The sequence below is a fragment of the Diceros bicornis genome, chromosome 38 (genome assembly GCF_020826845.1).
Source record: "Diceros bicornis minor isolate mBicDic1 chromosome 38, mDicBic1.mat.cur, whole genome shotgun sequence".
NCBI lineage: Eukaryota > Metazoa > Chordata > Mammalia > Perissodactyla > Rhinocerotidae > Diceros > Diceros bicornis.
Genome location: NC_080777.1, coordinates 8,778,712 through 8,799,442, shown reverse-complemented (window position 1 = coordinate 8,799,442; position 20,731 = coordinate 8,778,712). Strand labels below are relative to the sequence as shown.

The 20,731-nt window shown below is 37.2% G+C and overlaps 1 protein-coding gene across 1 annotated transcript in view; it reads left to right on the top strand.

Annotated features, from left to right (window-relative positions):
- Window positions 1-20,731, top strand: part of DNAH14 (dynein axonemal heavy chain 14) — a 344,464-nt gene that overhangs the window by 128,312 nt on the left and 195,421 nt on the right. The window contains exons 31-35 of the mRNA XM_058533894.1: window positions 1,244-1,312; window positions 1,941-2,127; window positions 3,168-3,244; window positions 8,680-8,851; window positions 15,594-15,683. Coding sequence (XP_058389877.1) covers window positions 1,244-1,312; window positions 1,941-2,127; window positions 3,168-3,244; window positions 8,680-8,851; window positions 15,594-15,683 — 595 coding nt within the window. The remainder of the gene's footprint in view (window positions 1-1,243; window positions 1,313-1,940; window positions 2,128-3,167; window positions 3,245-8,679; window positions 8,852-15,593; window positions 15,684-20,731) is intronic.

Below are 20,731 nucleotides of genomic sequence, written 5' to 3'. Positions count from 1 at the left end.
GTTTAGTTGATTATTCTTAAATATTTTTTCTACAGTAAATGTTGTCAGCTTGGAGGTACCCAAACTCTTGCCCAAGCGTGGAACAGTCTACCGTGTTACCAGGACCGTAATGGAAATCTATTCTAATTACTTTTCTTGTTGAGTTTAAATTCCCTTAGGCCCTTTTCATCTTATGATATTTCACTTGAGGAAACAGTTTTTGTCTGTAATTCTACATCTCTTGTTTAAAAAAAAAAACAAAATTATACTGGCCACACACCTGAAGCCCACTCTTCTCCCATTACTCTGAATTAATATACTTTAGTTGAAAAAACTTGTAATAACAATATTTGTATGTTAGGATTACTGATATTTATTAATCCAAGCAAAAATTTTTTTTTCTCTTTGGATAAAGTCAGGGACTCACATGATTTACTTTATGAGCGTAATTGGATTTGTGGGTTTAAAATTTCTATTACAATCTAATATTTCTAACTCAAGCTAATGGACACTCACTTCTGACTTTACTCTCAAGGATTTTGTTCAAACTTAGAGCCAATGTTCTGAGGCCTCACAAGTTAGTGGATATAAGTAGGGGTCACAGTAACCCACATTTCACCAGTTCTTCACCATATCTCAGCCTATGCTGAGTTTTCCTCGGTTATGTCCAGGAAGTCCTCAGGTTTTGTCCCAATTGTTCTTCCTTTCCTGTTTTGAGCACCCTCGTTGGTATCAGCTGTCCACGAAATCACTAGAGGATTTCTCTCCATTGTTCCCACCACTGGTGCTGACAACAGGACACTAATGTCCATGCCAAGGGTTCTATTTCACAGCGTTCCCACAATTATTTAATTGGGGAGTGGAGGCAGGCTGTGTTCCATGCTAAAGCAGGAACTCGATGCTGTGGCCATTGTGTGTTTCACTGGGACATCCAGGCAGAGCTCCAAGCCCCAAGGGTCTGCTCAGAATCCTTTCCCTGTGTAAGTCAGTTCATTCAGATGGCTACCTTCCAGCCTCAGGCCCCACAGAACTTTTGAGACACCTTCAGACATGATCAAATAAATCTGAATCCCAGCAGGGCTCACAACTCTGGCTCAAGATGAGCCTCTTCTTTCCCCTCTTACCATGGTTTTTTCCCCAGCGTACCGTTTGGATCTAAATGTATCACAGCCTTAGGAAAATTTCCAAACTCACTTGTAGTTTTAACATACTTCAACCTAGAGAAAACAGTTCTCTTAGTGATGAGTACTGTAATGTCTTGTAGGTTTGTACTGGAAGGAAAAGAAGTTCGTATCAATATGTCTTGTGCAGTATTTGCCACCATGAATCCTGGGTAAGTATCAGGTAATCTGCGGTAGAAGTGGACACAGGCCAAAATCTTTTTCTTAAATTTTATCCAAAGATGGAGTTGTCTGACATTGTATACCTATCATTCACCCTTCACCACCTCCTCTGAACCCCTGCACTACCCACACCATTTATAAACAGCTACAACTCTGCACTTATCCATGTGGATGATCTCACATTAAGCTCTGACCAAAGGACGTTTTCACTTCTTAAATAGCCAGAGAGAAAAGAAAAGGTTGGCAGTTTGTTGCAAAAAGGATACAGGCAGAAAAGCTGATGAGAGTAACAGAAGAAATAAGAATATGGTGGTTACAGAGAGTGGAGGCTGGGCAGGCTCAATGAACACCTGTTCAAGGAATGTTGTGACGGTCCAGAGAGTTAGAGGGAACTGATGGGACGTGAATTGTGGGAGGAGGCAGAGGAAGAAAAGATCATAAACTAGGAACCTCTCTGAGACGAAAAGTACAGTATAAACTGTCTTGTAAACTTGTTTTCAGAAAAGGGTCACGTAGAAAGCCAATCGAACTACTTGGGAGAAAATTATACTATGTGGTTCCCCATTTGAAAAACTGAAAAGTAGTGGTTTTTGTTTTTGTTTTTCTTATCTTCCTAAGATACAAGGATCGAGTAGAACTCCCAGATAACTTAAAATCTCTATTTCGCCCAGTGGCAATGATCTCTCCCCATTATCGGATGATTGCTGAAATAACGCTGTTTTCAGTTGGTTTCAAATCTGCAAAATCATTCTCTGGAAAGCTAGTTAACCTTTTCGAATTAGCTAGCAAACAGCTCTCACAACAGGTAATGAACTTATTTTTCTCAAAATAAAGGTGATTATGTAAAACTTTAAATAAAACTTTTCTGGTATTGGTCCAGCAATGACTGGGAAAATAATGGAGCTAGAATTCCTATCGGCACATCAAGTCCTTGCACCAACTTGGATGTAAGTCACTATGTAAAATCAGTCAAGGTTCCAAGATCTGGAGAGAGTAATCAAGTATCTGTTGTTTTAAGTTATGGACTACTTTCTCCATACAAGGAAGTTAACATCTAGAGCAGTGGTTTTCAAACTTTATTGTGCACCAAAATAATTTGGAGGACTTGTTAAAACACGGATTGCTGGACCTTACCACCAACTTTCTAATTGTCTGGGGTGGGGCTTGGGAATTTGCACTTCTAACAAGTTCTCAAGTGTTCCTGATGCTGCTGATCTGAGTACCACACTTTGAAAATTATTGTTCTAGGATATGCCAGCTTAATGAGTATTTGTTTATAACCCAAAGTGCTTTGGACAGTTAACCACATTATCCCCAAAGTGTTCCTCTTAACAATATTTTTCAATTAATCTCTCCTCAGAGAAAATTTAATTGAGATATTGATAGTTTTTAACACCTTTAATACAGTCTTGCACCCCATAATGTTCAGTCAATGACGGACCACATATACCACGTATATGACAATGGTCCCATGAGGTTAGTACCATACTGTCTAGGTGTGTAGTAGGCTATACCATCTAGTTTTGTGTAAATACATTCACTCTGTGATGTTTGCAAAACAACAAAATCACGCAATGACACATTTCTCAGAACGCATCCCCGTCATTAAGTAACCCATGACTGTACTTGTTAATCTTTCTTTTAAGAAGGAGACTGTTAGGAGAACCAGTTTAGGAGAGAAGGGAGAGCATCAGAAGCAGAATTAAGTGTTTCTTGAATTCATATCACTGTTTCTCTTCATAGCATAGGTGGTTAGTGATTTAACTGTAGACTATATGAGTTTATTTCCAAATTATTCCATTTTTTCTTCAGAAACAATAACTCAAATATTTTAATGTTTGATAGGATCATTATGATTTTGGCCTGAGGTCTCTGAAGACAATTTTAATGATGGCTGGAAAGAAGAAACTGGAGTTTAAAAGGTCAGTTGAATTTTGAATTGTGTTAGGTCAAAAGGAGTTATACAACACTGGGAAAATAATTTGTAAAATTTTAAGTAATGATGACAAGATAAAATAGGAAGCTCCCAGAGTGTTGCAGTATAATATGGTAGAGATTATTACAAATACGAAAGAAGAGGAAGAAAAAAATGCACAAAATCCCTGGGTAACTTTCCCCAAAAGGGCCTATTCTTTAAAAAAATGTGCCTTACCTTTACATAATAAAAGCTATACTAGAATAAAAGACCCCACGTAGAAGAGCAATAACTTAATGAGAAATGTAAAGCCTGTATGAATATACCTACATGAGAAATGTGTAAAACCCATATGAAGAAAACAGGAAAACACGAAAGACACAAATGAAAACATGAATAAATGAATAATACACCACATACTTAGTTTCATAACATCTTAAAGGACTTATCATAAAGATTTAAATACTCTAAATGTTAATTTATGAATGGAAATGCATTCCAGGGAAAATACCAAAAAGTATTGTTTGTTTTTAGGCAAGCTGATCCTGAAGTTCATATTTAAGACTAACAATTAAGACTAGCTAGAAAAATATTGAAAAACGAGCAATGAAGGAGAAATAGCCCTTTCAGTATTAAGACGTATTATAAACTTTCAATAATTAAAACATTGTGGTACTGGCTCATGAGTAGAAAGACAAACCATTGAAAGAGAATAGAAAGTCCAGAAATAGGACTGTATGCCTTGGGCATTTAGTATATCATAAATCAGGAGGCAAGAATAGACCTTTTGTGTGTGTGTGTGAGGAAGATTGGCCCTGAGCTAACATCTGCCAATCCTCCTCTTTTTGCTGAGGAAGATTGGCCCTGGGCTAACATCCATGCCCATCTTCCTCTACTTTATATGGGACGCCGCCACAGCATGGCTTGACAAACGGTGCATCGGTGCACGCCTGGGATCCGAACCGGCGAACCCCAGGCCGCCGCAGCGGAGCGCGCGCACTTAACCGCTTGTGCCACCGGGCCGGCCCCAAGAATAGACTTTTTAATGAATGGTGTTGGGAAAACTAAACAACCATCTGGATAAAGATCACATTGGAAACATGGTTGACATTATTTACTAGGATAAACTCTAAAAGGATCAAAAAAGTAGCAAAGATTTTAAATATAAGAAATTTAAAACATGCAAATATTTGAAGAAACAAAATATCCTTTATATCCTTGAACCACAGAAGACCTTTAAAACTAAGACTGAAAATCCAGAAGCAATAAAACAAAGATATATAATGGGCAAAAAATACTTTCTGTGAAGTAAAAAGACAAATGACAAACTAGGAAAAGAGATATTTGCAACTCATGTCATAAATAGCTCATCATCTTGACATATAAAGATTTCCTAGAAAATTGGGGAAAAAACAATCATACAGAAAAATGGGCAAAGAACATCAACAGACAGTTCTCAGAAAAATAAACATAAAAGTCCTTTAAATATATGAAAATACAGTCAAACCCCCTCATAATGAGAGAAATACACATCAAAATTAAACTGAAATATTGTTTCTCACTTATCAGATGGACAAAAATATGAAAGTTGGATAGAACTTTCTGTTGGAGAGGCTATAGGGAAGCAGGCATTCTTTTTCATTATTGGTAAGGGGTATACCTATTTGTATTGGTTTGGTTTGGCCTATATTTGTGTATTACCTATTAAAAATTAAATGAAAAAACGTGATGAATATGTTGCAAAAGGATATATTCATATACCATTTATGTGAATTTTTTAAACATAGTAAATATTATAGATCTGTATGTTGTCCAAAGTACAGAATGTTGTGTGAGAGAGGCTTTAGCTCTACTGTAATATTTTATTTCATAAAAATAAAAGAACTGAGGCATATATTGCAAAATGGCCTGTGTAAATAGATGTCTGTTACGAATGTTTTATAATTTAAAAAAATTAAAGATAAATAGTTCCAAGCATCAGCTCCCTGATGTCCTCAAGTCCTCCAGTCTTTCTTATAGTCACCTAGGTCTTTGTGTGAATAAATATTTTGAAGAAAGTGGTACTGTTCTCCTTCCAAAGTCCCTGGTTAGTTTTCTTCAAGTCGCAGAAAACTCACAGTTCTCACAGTCCCCCTGGATTGGAGTTCCTTTTTCCAGTGTCCTCTCAGTCTGTCTCCTGTCGCTGAGAGCAGCTCTCTTCTTGCTCTGTGCTTGCACGAGTGTGACAACCCACTTCTTTGATTTCCCCCAAAGCACCACATAAATGATGTGCTTGTACAAAATTGACTATATTATGAAGAGGATTGGGGAATTTTTTTATCGGAGTGAAGCACGGTGAACAATTTACAAATTAATATTAGACAATTCTGCTTTTGGCCCTTCCTGCCTCCAAAAATCATAATTCTTCTTGCCTCTTCCCTCTTTCCTTCTCTGTCCCTTCCTCTCCCTCCACTCCACCCCATTCTTCCTAAGGCTTCTGATTTTGTCTCTGAGGCACGCAGGAATACTACAAATTTCTCTCATTTCTTTATGCATAGTAATTCAACCTTCCCTTTTTCCTGGCTTCTCTTTCTAGATCATGTTGGCGGAGCCTAACTCTAACCCCCAAATACAGTGTCAAGGTGTTTACATTTTAAAAAAATGATAAAAGACAGTGTATTAGTTTTGTAGGGCTGCCATAGCAATTTGCTACAAACTTGATGTCTTAAAACAACAGAAATGTGTTTTCTCAGAGTACCTGAGGCCTGAAGTCTGAAATCTAGGTTGTGGGTAGGACCATTCTCCCTCCAGAGACTCTTGGGGGGTTCCATTCCTTTCCTCTTCCAGCTTCTGGTGGGTGCCAGCATTCCTTGGCTTAACATCACGTCACTCCAATCTCTACCTTCATCTGCACATCACCTTCTCTTCTGTATGGCTGTATCTCTCTGTCTCTCTCTTATTAGGAATATGTGACTGCATTTAGATCTGGATGACCTAGGATAAACTCCTCTGAAGATTTTTAACTGGGTTACATCTTTTGCGATGCAGCGTAATACTTATTCTTTTGCCATATCAGATAATAGTCACAGCTTCCAGGGATGAGGAAGTGAATATATCTTTGAAGGGGGGCATTTTTTCTGCCTACCACAGGCAGCTTTCTCTGTTTTTCCCTTAAAGGAATTTTCCAAATCTTCCCTTTTGTTTAGAAAATAAACTGTCCAACATCTGGAGTCCTAGGATCCACTTGGTAGGAACAATTTTCTTCGTCAACAGCTTGAGAATTAACAGCTCTTGAAGTATACACTTGAAACATTTATAAAACTGACCGCAGTACTGGGCCAGAAAGTAAATCTTAACTAGTAATTCCAAAGAACTGGTATCGTGAAGCAATCACAATGGGTAAAAAAGGTTACATTTAGCTATCCTTTTCTTGAATTTTGGTTGACATTAGTCTAGAGCTTTCATTTTTTATTCTTAAATTATAACAGATAGACCCCATGGTAATCTCAGATGCCATCCCCCAAATTATTCTTTTGTAGAATTTTAGCAAAGTGTTATCTTTATATCTGATAACAAGGTATTGTAACAATATTGTAGTATTTTATATAAGCTATTATCTCTCCCTATCTCTACCCCAACCAGACATACTGGTTATCCCTTTTTTTTTTTTTAATTTTCATTTAATATAAAACAAGATCTGTCTTGAGAAAAAAATGTGACAAAAGTCAAAGATATACCCTAGAACAGCAGTGAAGTCTGGGACCCTTTCCTCCTCTGGTGTGGCCCTCTCGCTTTGACTTCAGGTGGACTCTTGCCCTCTGTCTACCAAATCACCTTCAGAAGAAAGACTCAAAGATGTATTCACAGGGAAATGTAATGACTGGTATCAATACCACTTCAGTATGGGGCTCTTGTTGTAACAGTGGAGTGATTATAAGAATGGACTTGGAGAGACCTCACTGAATCCCAGTTCAGACACTTACTAGCTGTATGACATCGAGCCTGTTATTTAATTTTTCTGAGTATCACTCTTCCTACTTCTAAGGTTGTTGAAAAGATTAATGAAATAACTTAAAGAATTAAGCAAAGTGCCTAGTAAAAAGTACTCAATAAATGTTAGTTATTAGCTGTTTTTATTATGGACCAAAGACTTAAAAATCGTCACCATCCTGATGAAGAATTTCAGACATCAGTAGACAAGAGGATGGGAGGGACACTTCTGCAGGGAAAACTCGTCTTTCTTTCCATCACTAAAATCATATCATACCACATATAGTTACTTTTTTATCCTTTTGATTACATTTTTAATCTATAAAAATATATACTGAAGTGTTTAATATATGAAATATTGTTACTATGGGGAAATAAATATATTATGTGATAACATTATGTCAGGAGGCTTTTGTTACAGTTAATGGAAAACTTAAGTTTGCTTAAACAGTAGAGAGAATTTACTGTTTCACCCAGTCAGAAGATCCAGAGGTAGGTGGGGTATGATTACTTTGATTAGGGTTTCAGTTTTATTTTTCTGAGATGTTCTCATCTCTGCAGTCCTCCATGTACTGGCTTATCATCTTTAGGCTGGCTTCCTTTTGGGTGGCAAGATGGCTTCTAATGAAAACTGGAGCTATCCAAACCATTGAACTGAAGTCCCAAACCCTTCTGAATGGGCAGGTCATTTGTCTACCACTGACCACTGAGTCTAAGTGACTGACAGGCAGTGATTGACTAGAGCTGGGTTATATTCCTTTAATGAATATTTGTCATGCCACATGCTTGCTTTCCAAAGCTCTCTTGTAACTATGGCTTGGACGTACAACCTTGGCAAATCGTAGACAATTACCCTAGAATCTGAACCTGAAGCCGGTGAAAAAGGAAATAGGATATACACAGAGTCCATTCTGGCGAGAGTGACAGCAGCGGCAGTAGCTACAGCCAGTAACCAGAAATCGCAGGGGCAGCCAGCAGTTCTAGTGCCAGCATCAGTGATATTGGTGCAACAGGCACTGCTTTCTGGACCTACTGATGGTGGCAGTCATGTTTTCACAGGACCACTTCTGTAGCATACTTTTGGCCATTGTTTCCAGCTGCGTAGTCTGCAAGCCTAGTTCTCTGACCCTCCTAGAGATTTTAAATAAAGCATTATGTTATTTTTCATTTTATATTAGCCTGAATTCATTTCTGCTGTTTGCAACTAAAAAACCTTGCTGATACAGTGCCCATCCCTGAGTGAGTGACTGGAGAATGGCATCACCCTGATTGTTCTAGACCAGTCAGGGCCCATTCCTGGAGCTGGGGACCAGATTAACCTCACCCAAACCACATAGCTGCTGTGCAGTCAGGGAGAGGAGGAAAGGATATTGGGATAGCCACCTCGAAAAAAAAGAATATTAACGGTCTTTAATGTCAGCAAAGCATACTTGCTAACTTGTTCTTTATGTTTGTTTTCTTCTACCCATAAAGTAACACCAGTGACAATCTTTCTGAAACAGATGAAACTCTGATCATTATTGAGGCTGTGAGAGAAGTTAGTTTATCGAAGTTTCTTCCTGAAGATGTCACACTTTTTGAAAAGATCATAGGAGATATTTTTCCTGGAGCAACAGTTTCAAAAGTAAATCAGGTTGCCTTGGAGGTAATAAGACCTTTGCAAATCGTCACAAATGATTTAGATGTAGAATAGCAGTTAAGATAAGAAACTAGATGTGGATTTAAAATATTACAGTTCTCCCTGAAATACTCTGTTCATATTATAATTTGGGGGATAAAAATTCCTGAAGATATATTTTTCCCTTGGGGGAAGAAAAAGAGCTTTCAGTGCATCATGGCCTAATGGAAAGAAGAAAGAACTGTGTACCTTGAAGCAAGGAAGGCTATTACATATTTCGTTTCTCAATTTTCTCATCTTTCAAATGGGAATGATAATGTCGGCTCTTCCAATTTTAAAGGAGTGCTTTGAGAATCCAATTAGCTCAGAGTTACGAAAAAAGACTTCAAATTGTAAATATTTTGTGGTATTCAAATTGCATATTATAATTGTAGAGCCCTTTATTTTTTCTCTTATATATACAACTTTACAGTCGTTGCCTTAGTCTAGATGGGATCTCAGTATCTCCTGTTACTATTTATAGCCTCCTGCCACTCCCTGCATTCTAGTATGTTGCCATCCGGCCACCAGCGTTGCCTTCCTAAAACTCGTTTGATCACATCACCAAAGCCACTGTTGGATCCATGTTGCCCATACTACAAGATCCAAATTAGTTATCTTGGCGTATAATGCCTTTCACAATCTGGCCAGACCAGGTTATCTTTCCAACATATCCTATCCTTTTTCCTCCCTCCATCCTTTCCTCTCCCTCATATTCTTTCCACCCTGAACTTCTCCCTGCTTTCTGGCTTTTCCTAGGCCTCGATCAGGTGTCAGGCCGTTAAACCTATTGATTCCTTTCCCCGAGACCCTACCCAATTTTTAAAATATTATTTTTTATTTATTTTAGAAAACATAGTTTAAACAGCTTCATAATTATCTGTTCTTTAAATACAATTAACAGGCTATGTATGTAAGTTTATACCCAACAAGCACAGAGTACATAGTATTTTTGAGCACACATGAAGCAGTTACCAAAAAAAGACCATTCATTAGGTGATGCAGGAAGGTTTGGAAGAATTTCCCTCGAAAACCATCTGGACCAGGAGTTTTATAACAGGCGGCTCTTTCGTGGTTGTAGTCTATCTAGAGTTTATATCTCTTCTAAGATCAATTTTGTTAAACTAGACAGAATTCTCATTTCATTCACGTTTTAAAATGTATTACTATGGATTTGAACAGACTACATATGATTCTTTCAATTTCCTGTTTATGAGGTTATTCTCCCAGTCTTTTTTTTATTTTCTTAATTTGAGTTTTCTTCAGTAATTAGATTACCTAGAAGTTTATCTAATTTATTATTTTTTCCTCAAAGAACTAGCCTTTTATTTATTTACTGCATCTTTTTTTATTTCCAACTCTTTAATATCGATATTAATATTTTTTAATATCTTTCTTTATTCCTCTGGGTTTTGTATTGTTATTCTTTGGCTTTTCGAGTAAGATGTCTAATTCATTTGGTTTCTTTCTTTCTTTTTATTAATATAAGTTTATAAAAATTATAACTTGATAAGTTATAAAACTTCCTCTAAGCACTGCTTTAGTTGCCTATGCTGTAAGTTCAGATATGTAGGTTTTTTGTAATCATTGTTTTCCAGAAATTCTATGGTTAGTACTTCCTTTTTTTCCTAAGTATTCTTCTAAGACAGAGGTTTTTCCTGTTTTTAATTTCCAGGTAAGGGACCTTTTTATTTTTTGTGTTTGTTATTAATTTCTAGTCTCATTGCATTATGATCAGAGAATATTTTCTTTATTATTTATCCTTAGGAATTTAATTTCAATTTTTTATGACTTAATATATAGGTAATTTTTATAAATATTCCACATACACGTGAAAAGAAGGTATAACTCTTATCAACTGCAAGTACAAGATATGGAGTTCAATTTATCTCCATTTGTTAAGACTTTGTTAAATTAACATTTGTTAAGTGGAGCACAAGGTGCCGGATGGTGAGCCACAGTTCAACAACAAAAGACCAGAAGAGAAATTAAAACAGAGAAGTTTATTACTCATAGGTCCTGGAGGAAGTACACTGCACATGCCTCCAGGAGCCACACGGGGAAGTCAAGGCAAGGTGCAGGCAGAGAGAGGGGCAGGACCCGGGGCACGTGCCTTTATTAGGGCATGTAAATGGAGTGCTTTGGGGCTCCCAGGCTAAGGCCAGGTTGGTCAATTCAAACCAAAAAGAGTAGGGTTTTGGTAAGTTCCGAGGGGGTCTTATCTAAGTGGCCCCGAAGGGGAAGGCCCTGGGAGGCAGGGGAGACAGTTGCTCACAAGGGCTGTTGGGGAAGTCAGATCAGGAACTCACATTTGCTTGTGACTCTGCGGGCTGCTGTCTAGGGCATGCGCTTGCATGACGGGCTAGTATCAGTTTAAGGACCCCGCAGGCTGCTTGGCCAAACAAAATGGATGCCAAGGCAGCAATACCATGGAGTAGCCTAGCTAAAGTCTTAACACCATTTTATCTGTCTTATTGATTATGTTATTTAGGTCTCTTATACCCATGCTTATACTAGTTAACTTGATTTACCTTGGACTGAGAGAAGTGGATTAATGTCTCCTATTTGTACATTTATGTCTACTCTTACAATTTCTGTTTTCTAGTAATTGTTGCTATGTTTGGTACATAAATATCAATAATAAATCATTATTATGAATTGTACCCTTTAACATATAGTGTCCTTGTTTTTATTGTCTACTATTTTTTGGCTTGAATTCCACTTTGTGGAATTCTTAAAGTTTGAAAATAAAAGAATGTCCAAAAGTATAGAAGGCAAGCACATATTAGAGTAACAGTTTTAACAAACAAAGTGGAATTCATAAAGTAGAGGATTTCTATTTTATATGGGATGCCTCCACAGCATGGCTTAACAAGCGGTGCGTCAGTGTGCGCCCAGGATCCGAACCTGCAAACCCTGGGCCGCCACAGTGGAGCGCGTGCACTTAACCACTGCGCCACCAGGGGGCCCCATAGTTAGTTTTGATTGGAGACTATATGCTGTAATTTATATATTTATCCTTTTGAGAGAACCTTGATTGAAGTTTCCTACATCACCTAATGAATGGTCTTTTTTTGTAAGTGCTTCTTGTGTGCTCTAAAATAATATGTATTCTGTGCTTGTTGGGTGTAAAGTTATACATATAGGCTATTAATTTTTCAGAGCTTTGATGTGTCTGGTTATTTTTTATTTATCCATTAGTTTTTGAAAAGGGTGTTATTAAGATCTTAACTACAGTTGTTGACATGTCTATTTTCCCTGCACTGCTGTCAATTGTTGCTTTATATAATTTGAAGTTATATTATAAGTTGTATAAATATGTTTATATCTCCTTATTCTTTTACCCCTATACTATATTCCTCTTTGGCCCATATGGTATGTCTTGCCTTAAGATCTATTTAGTCAGATATTAAGATTGTTATCCAACATTTTTAGTGTGAGATTCATATCCTCAGAATTTCTTTTATTTTTCAAACTTTCTATGTCTCTCTGTTTGAACTATAAGTCTTGTAGGAGATATATTGATAGACTTTGTTTTCGTGTAATACAATCTGTTTTTATCTGCCCTGTATTTATTGATTTTAACTTTTTATATTCGTTATGGATTCTGTTATCTTAAAATGCATTTCTGTTATATTATTTATTTAATTTCTTTTTGCTTCACTGTTTTCTCTTTTCCTGCTCTCTGTGGAATAGATTGACTTTTCTTCTGTGTTTATTTTGTGTTTATTCCGTATGGTGCTTCCCTTAACTGAAGACTGACATTCATCATTAGTTCCTATTTATTTATTGAATTTTTCAATATCTATATCTTTTCCCTTTCAAGACAACTACTTTAGCATACCCTTAGGTCATCATTGGTCTTCCCCGTACTTTCACTCCTATTGTTGATGTCGTGTAGAATTTTCGTTCCTGGTTGTTATGGGAATATTTTTTCCTTTTTCTTTTCCTAGCTTTTTAGCACACACACTCACACTCACACACACAAACGCATGCACACACACACACGAGCCTTTAGAACGTTGTAAATTAACAAAGTATTTTATCGAACTTTCTCTTCCTGTCTCTTGCAGACTTCTCTTCAATTTATTCCCATTTTTGAGTACTTCTCCCAACAGTGTTTTCAGAGTACATTTTTGTGGGGCAAACCTTTTGAGAACTTTAATACCTGAGACCATTTTTGGTATGTTTTCATATTTGAATGACAGTTTGGCTGGATATAAAATTCTAAGTTTGAAGTTCTTTTCATTTAATGCATTAAAATATTTAATACATTAAAAATATTATTCCATTTTCCTCTTGCTCCAGAGTCACTCTTGAGAAGGTCAGTGTCACTTTGATATTTGTTGCTTTGTAGTATATCTGTTCTTTCTCTCCGGAAGCTTTTAAAATTTTTACTTGGTCTTTGATATTCTTAATCTCACTATAAATTCTCCACTTATGAATTTTGGTATTCTGTTTGCCCTTTCAATATGTAATCTTTTATTTTTAGTTCTCTAAACTGACAGGAAAGAGACTTATACTGTGAGATCCTTTGTTTCACATGATTAAATGAGTTGGACTTTTCTAGACCAACAAGTTGTAAGTCCAAACTTGAAACTACATAAGCTTAGCTATTTTCAGAGCACTTACATGGGTTTTAGATTTTGCATATTTTGTTTGTTTCCTTATTTTTAATGAAAATGCAATTTGATATTTTTTTCCTTTTTGCTCTGTGTGGTTTCCAGGAGAAATACAGTGAATATTTGCATCAAAGCTATTGCATACCTTTTGAAGATTTACATTTACATTTTGAGTATTTTCACTTTGCTAGAAAAAAAAACAAATAGATTGTCAGTTGACAAGTTTGCTTTCTCTGTCTTATGTGAGCATCCTTTTATCCCTCCCAGGCAGATTCTACAAATCCCCTGCTCTCCTTTCTCCATTGTAAGTCTTAATTGCCACCAGTGTTACCTTTAACATTTTTCAAGTAACAGCTAAAACAAATAGCATTGCCATTCTAATAGCGTTTAGATGTACACATTAATGGTTTTATCTTTGAACTTCTTTATATATATATCTTTCCATCAGTTTTACAAGTCAGTTTATACCAGTCTGAGCTTATAGTAAAGTTTTCCATACAAGCAGATCAGTTTATTCAGCTACTTCCCCCTTTGTATGATTTTCACATCAGTAAATATGCAAGCTGTCAATTGTTTTAAAAAATGTTCCCAAATTGTAATATATGGCCATAGGAATGACATTAAAGATCATAATTTAAAGTTATGATTTTAATATTAAATTTGGAGTAATCCAGTCTTTTATTTAATGGTGTATTTTTGATGGCTTACACAATGACCCGTCATGTCTGATATACCCACGTGGGAATATATGTTATTAAAGAAATGTTCTGTAGATGTGCTGTTTATACTTCTTGTTCATCTGAGATACAAGCATCTGAATTGCATGCAATAGGCAATTGGAATCTATCCAACTTATTTAAATTTCTGTCTCTAACAATATTCAATTTGTATGAGGGTCATTAACTCAGAGAAACCAAAGGATTAGCTGAGAAGTAATGGAACCACATCATGGAGTAAGAACTACATATAGTTTATCATCCAGTTGACTCCACAGAACATCATAAAAAGTTATAAATACTTTACGCTAGGATTACAATTTTATTTCAAAACCTTCCAAGGTAAGGAATTTGTGAAAACCCTTAGCCAGGCGGGATGACATGTCTGAATGTCTCTTCTTTGATTATCCCGGTTCTGCTGATCTTCTGTGCATCCCATGCTGTCCTTATTCCACACCTGTGTGACTTCTCGCTTGTATCCAGGAAGGTGTCTAGGCTTGTATTAGTAACGGCAGAGAGTTCCTTGCCTCTACACCTAAAACTGCTCCAAGTGCAGGCCTTAAGTGGGCAGTCTCATCAGCTCCATTTGAAAGAAATTGCTTTTCAAAAAATCCTCTCAGCTGATTTCCTACCTCCAGTTAGCCTTGCTTGAGGAGCTACTTTTTTTTCCATTTGTACAGTCCTGCTGAGTTTTCTGCCTCCTTTAGCTGTTTCTTTGTCTGTTGCGTTATAGGAATACTAGGAATGAGAAAGGGAGTAGGAGAGTTTGGTGAGAAAAACAACAAATCCCACTTTTTCTGTAGACATAGTTACTAATTGTATCCACAATGAAATAAACCCCACTTTAGAAGGAAGCATGACTGCCCTTATAATTCCTGTGTTAAAGTATTAGGTGTCTTTCCAAGCTGCAGCCATTTCCTGGGATGTTCTAATGTATAACCACATCAAGTCTTCAGTTTTGTAAATTTTACTTGCTATCTTCGAATACTGTTTAACACTGAAACACTAAAATAATCACTACAAAATTGAAAACCTACTTTAATGGTGATTAGAATTACACATTGATACAGAATCTTTTATTCTTTTAGTGTAAGATAATTAGACAATTGTCTATGGTAACAGCTAGTTCTTAAATACATCTTAAAGCATGAGTTCTTAAATTGCAGGAGGGTCTATGAACTTGCTACTGGGGGTCTGTGAACATAAAATTTTGTATGTATTGTATTTTGAGGAGGAAAGTAATAATTTTCGCTATTCTTAGGTTGGGGAAAAAATTGAGAAGTACTATCTCAAAGTGCAGTATTTGGTACCTAGTTAAGAGAGATTTTGTAGGATTACATATTAAGAGTTTAATTTGCAACGTATTTTAAATTAACTTTTTTTTTTTTTAAGAAAGTAATATCTACTGCAGCACAACAACTGGGCTTACAACAATGGCCAGCTCAGAAAGAGAAAATCATACAGTTTCATAACCAACTGCAGGTAAGTGTAGAATGGCATATTAGCAATTGTGTGCTCCTGTGGTTTAGTAGGTATGATCAAAGAGAAAAACATAATAATAATAAAAGAGAGCTATTGTAATGTTTTTCTAAGTGAAGTGGCTTATTGATTAACTATTTACCTAAATTTTGTTATTTGACTCCTCACTTTACCTCTCACCAAATTACACATCTTCTTTGACTTATGATGGAGTTACATCCTGATAAACCCATCATAACTCAAAAATACATTTAATACACCTAACCTCCCGAACATCATAGCTCAGCCTAGCCTACCTTAAACGTGTTCAGAACACTTACATTAGCCTACAGTTCGGCAAAATCATCTAACACAAAGCCTATTTGGTAATAAAGTGTTGAATATCTCATGTAATTTATTGAATCCTGTACTGAAAGTGAAAAACAGAATGGTTGTCTGGGTACAGAATGGTTGTAAGTGTATCAGTTGTTCACCCTCATGATCACGTGGCTGTCTGGGAGCTGTGGCAGCATCATGAGAGAGTATTGTACCATGTATCACTAATCCAGGAAAAGATCAAAATTCAGAATTCAAAGTACCGTTTCTACTGAAGGCCTACTGCTTTTGCACCATCGTAGTCAAAAAATCGTAAGTTGAACCATTGTCAAGTCAGGGACTGTCTGTAATTTTTTTCACCTTCATCCCCTTAGTACATAATTGTAAAAAATCCTACAAATATGGTGCAAAATGTTCTGCATTCCATTGCTATACCTTCTTTGAATTTCTGTTCTCCGTGAATGAACCATTTGGAAAAGCATCAGACTTGGCATTTCTCTGATTACTAGTAAAATTGTACATCCTTTTATATGTTTATTTATTAGCCATTTGAATTTTCTGTGAATTGCCAGATTATGTAATGTACTCATTTTTCAATTGGGTTGTTTGTCTTTTTCTTAGTAAACATTTAGGCTTTTCATTATGCATTTTTATATCATAATTTCCTTATTGTTTATATGCATTGCAAATAAATTCTCTAAGTATTAGGTTTTTAGAAACATTCATGGTGTTCAGTTGTGCAGGAGACATTGTTAATGCAGTAAAATCTATCAGTCTTTCTTTTATGGTTGGTATTTTTGTGTCCTATTTTTAGAAATTTTTTCTATCCTATCTCATAAAGATATTTCTATAATTTTTTCTAAAAGTTTTAGATAGTTGCATTTCCCATTTTTAAGTTGTCTGGAATTTATTTTTCTTCAAAGTATCAAGTAGGGATCTATTTTTACCCATATGGATAATCAATTTTCCCAAGAATTTTCCTCACTGATTTGCTATTTCTGTCATATACCACATTTCCATATCTGATAGCAGGGATTTCTTTATTAATTTCTTCTATATATTTTATTCTTTTTTGTGTGTGTGTGTGAGGAAGATCGACCCTCAGCTAACATCTACCAATCCTCCTCTTTTTGCTGAGGAAGACTGGCCCTGGGCTAACATCCATGCCCATCTTCCTCCACTTTTATATGGGACACTGCCACTACATGGCTTGACCAGCAGCGTCGGTGCGCGCCCGGGATCTGAACCGGCGAACCCCGGGCCACCGCAGCAAGTGTGCGCACTTAACTGCTTGTGCCACTGGGCCGGCCCCTATATTTTATTCTTTTGATCTATTTCCCTATCTGTATGGCAACACCACACAGTCTTAATCACCATAGCTTTATAATAAGTCTTCATGTCTGTCGATACCAGTTGTAAGGGAAGAAAGAGTTATCCTTGACCCTCTTAGGGTCCTTGGCTGGGTCTGAAAATTAAACTGACAAAGACAGATTAACAGGAGAAAAGCCATACACATTTTATTGAGTTTGTACATGTACATGGGAGCCTTCACATGAGAATGATGACCCAAAGAAGTGACCAGAACAAGAAGCTTTTAAATCTTTTAGATAAAGAAACAATAGATTTGTAAAGAGTTGACAAAACAAAGGAGTTTGGGCTAGGGGTAGTAAATGGTGAAGAAGTAACTAGAAAGATAAAGGTTAGTTTAACAAGGTTTTGTTTATACAGCCTTCTCAGCCCCAAATTCCCTGTCTCTGGTGATAAGAATGTCTTCTTTCCTTCTGGTACTGGGAGAGTGCCTTTCACATGGGAGTTTTATGACCTGTTTCAGGGAAGAAAAGTGCAGTTGGGAGGTCAGAGTGACCTTCCTGCTTCTGCCATTTTAAAAAATTCCTTCAGCTTAATATATATACTATGCCAAGGAGCCATATTTTGAGATAGTGTGTCCTGAGCCTCATCATCTTCCATCTTTGTTATTTTCAAAATTCTTGGATAATCAGCCTGTTGACTTCCACTAAAGAAATACTGTTTGGATTTTGATTGAAATAGAATTGAATTACTAATTATAGTGAGAATTTTCATTTTACGATATTACATCTTTTCCTCCGTACATATATTTGTCGAGATTTTACCCTGCTTCTAAGCTAACAGGTTAGCCTGCCACAGTTTCACAGTGGCAGAAAACATTAGACTCCTGGGTCAGGAAGGACAGTTTATTACTCACAGCAATAGCAGTAGCCGTTTCCCCAAAACTTAATTCCCATCGGGAGACGCAGGGTCAGGTGACTCCTGCACACATGGTAAGTTGTTTTACAGGAGAAGAACACCAAGCTTAGGAACCATTCAATCTTAAAAGGGGATTACTAGGAAATATTCTCAGCCTTTGTTCATGGAGACATTATCTTTTTTATTCTGGACAGCAAATAAATCTGTTCTCCATCGTGATAGGAGATAGTATCTCTGTCTTCCAAAACTGTTTGCTATATAAACATTCTTGAAAAAATAGTTCTAAATAAAGCTTTCAATGCATCTGCTCAGAGGCATGGAGAAATGTCAGAGACCTATAAAGAATTGTCTCCCAATAATATCTACCCCTCGTTTATACACCGTCTTGGCCTCTGGTGAATTTTCCCATGAGTATGCCACTCTGTTGACCACTCTGATTAATCTGACTGAAAGGTGCTGGTAGCAAATCCATCCATTTTATCTCATACAGCATTTAATTAAGGATTCTATCAACAGGACTATAAACAGTAGGATGAGGCAAACCTAAAGTATTGATCTCAACCATGCCCATCCAAGGTCTCAGGCCCAAACAGTTAAGCAAATTCCATAAGCCATCAGAACCTACCTTGGAAAGCCAGGTAGATTTCTTCTTAAGTTTCTGAATTGACTATTGCTCTTGGAAGCATTAATCCAGGTACAGCAAGATTAATATCAATTGCACAGACTTTGTCTTGGCCCACAAGGAGGAAGTGTCTAGTGTAATTTTATCATCCATAACTACCCTGGCCAGTGAGTTGAGACTGATTTGAAAGCCTTCCAGAGACAAGGTGATGTATCCTTAAACACTGGATTTTTAACACTCTTAAAACCACCTCTAAGGTGTTAAGTGCATTGTTTTGGGGAGGGAGGCAAGTTAATGCCTGGCATTTGCATAAGAAGTACAATCCTAAGGGTGCACATGATACCCTTGGAAAGAAAGTGTTTTTTATAGTTGCTGGGTTCCCTAAATGGGGCCTACGTCAGTTCAAGGGGACGGGAAGACACAGGTTGACGGTGCCTCCAACATGGGTTCTCGGTTCAGTTCTAATAATTAAGTCCAGTGTTTTTTGGAGTGACCACTTGAGGACAATCGGTCCAATCTGACCCGTTTGCCAAAGTATAAGGCAGATGGTATTTGTCTCCCCATGGAATGACTGAGCAATGGAGATAGGGCTAGGAAAGATATCCAAGACTTCTTGAGGTGTTGACAAGTGTTTTGCCTGGGATGTGCAGGAGCTGAGGCCACCCCTACTGTTCCTGATAGACTTCTCAGTAAGGTTAAGGAGAATGAGAATTAAATCATGGTCAGTCCCATCTGGTAGGGGCTGGCAGTCCCAGCAGTCAGTTATGTTAAAGGCTCCTGCAGTTGTTTGGGATAGCCACATCAGGGCATTTTCTTTGAAGGTTAGAGAGAGAATTCTGAAAGACAAAAGATCTTCCATATCCCTCCCTTCCCCCATATTCCATGGTCTGAGGTGTTTCCTCCCCGGGTGTCTGGGTTTTTGCTGTTCTTATACTGCCACAAAATTGGTATGTCCCATTTCAGTAATTTTAACTGTAATTATTTTCCAAACATCCTCTACTCCCACCCATACCTTTCATCCTGAAGGGCTAGATGCAAGAGAGACAGGGGCATTTTTATAAAACTTAGCGAGAACCATTATGTCCCCTGCTTTAGCCTGCATGGGCCACTGTAGAAGGATTCAGCAGGCAGTGTACTCAGTCAAGTAGTTGTTATCCTTATGACCTAAGACTGTGTCAATCCAAGAGAATCCAGGTAGTTGAATCAGAATTAAATTTGAATCCCCTAGGACCCATTTTGGAATGTGTGCCAATCGAGGTGGCCTGGAGTTGTCATTAGGGGAAAGAAAGAAGCACCATGCCCCGCAATGGTCAGGACTAAATCCTAAATTTTCAAAGTAGGTCTATATAATCCCTTATCTCTTTCATGCTGATAATTACCCAGGAAGCAAATGAAAGGAAATGGTCCCTTTTTGGGGACACCTACATTCAATGACCAAACTTCCTTGGTAAGTATGAGGACACAGAGAAGAATGGGAGATAGACTCAGAAATCTTTTTGAGTCAATTTTTGAAAAGGCTGTTTGAATGCTCAATAATACCAGATGCCTATGGATGGTAGGGAGTGTGGCAGGTCCATAAAATATGTTGACCCATCAGCTCATTGTTGAGTGACTTTTGCAATAAAAGGTACAACATTGTCAGACTGCAAATGGTCCAGAAATCCAAACACATGACGCAAATTAGTTTCAAGAGACATAATGATGTGCCTGGAGTTAGCTGATTGGACTGAAAGAGCCACCCCATAACTTGAAATAGTGTCAATATCAGTGAGGCACCACTGATAGCCCCAAGAGAAGAGATCAGAGATCTGATGCAGCATCTTGCCAAGAGTATATGGGGGTCATTTATGACCTGTGCAATGTGGCTTCCCCCACTGTGAGACAACTA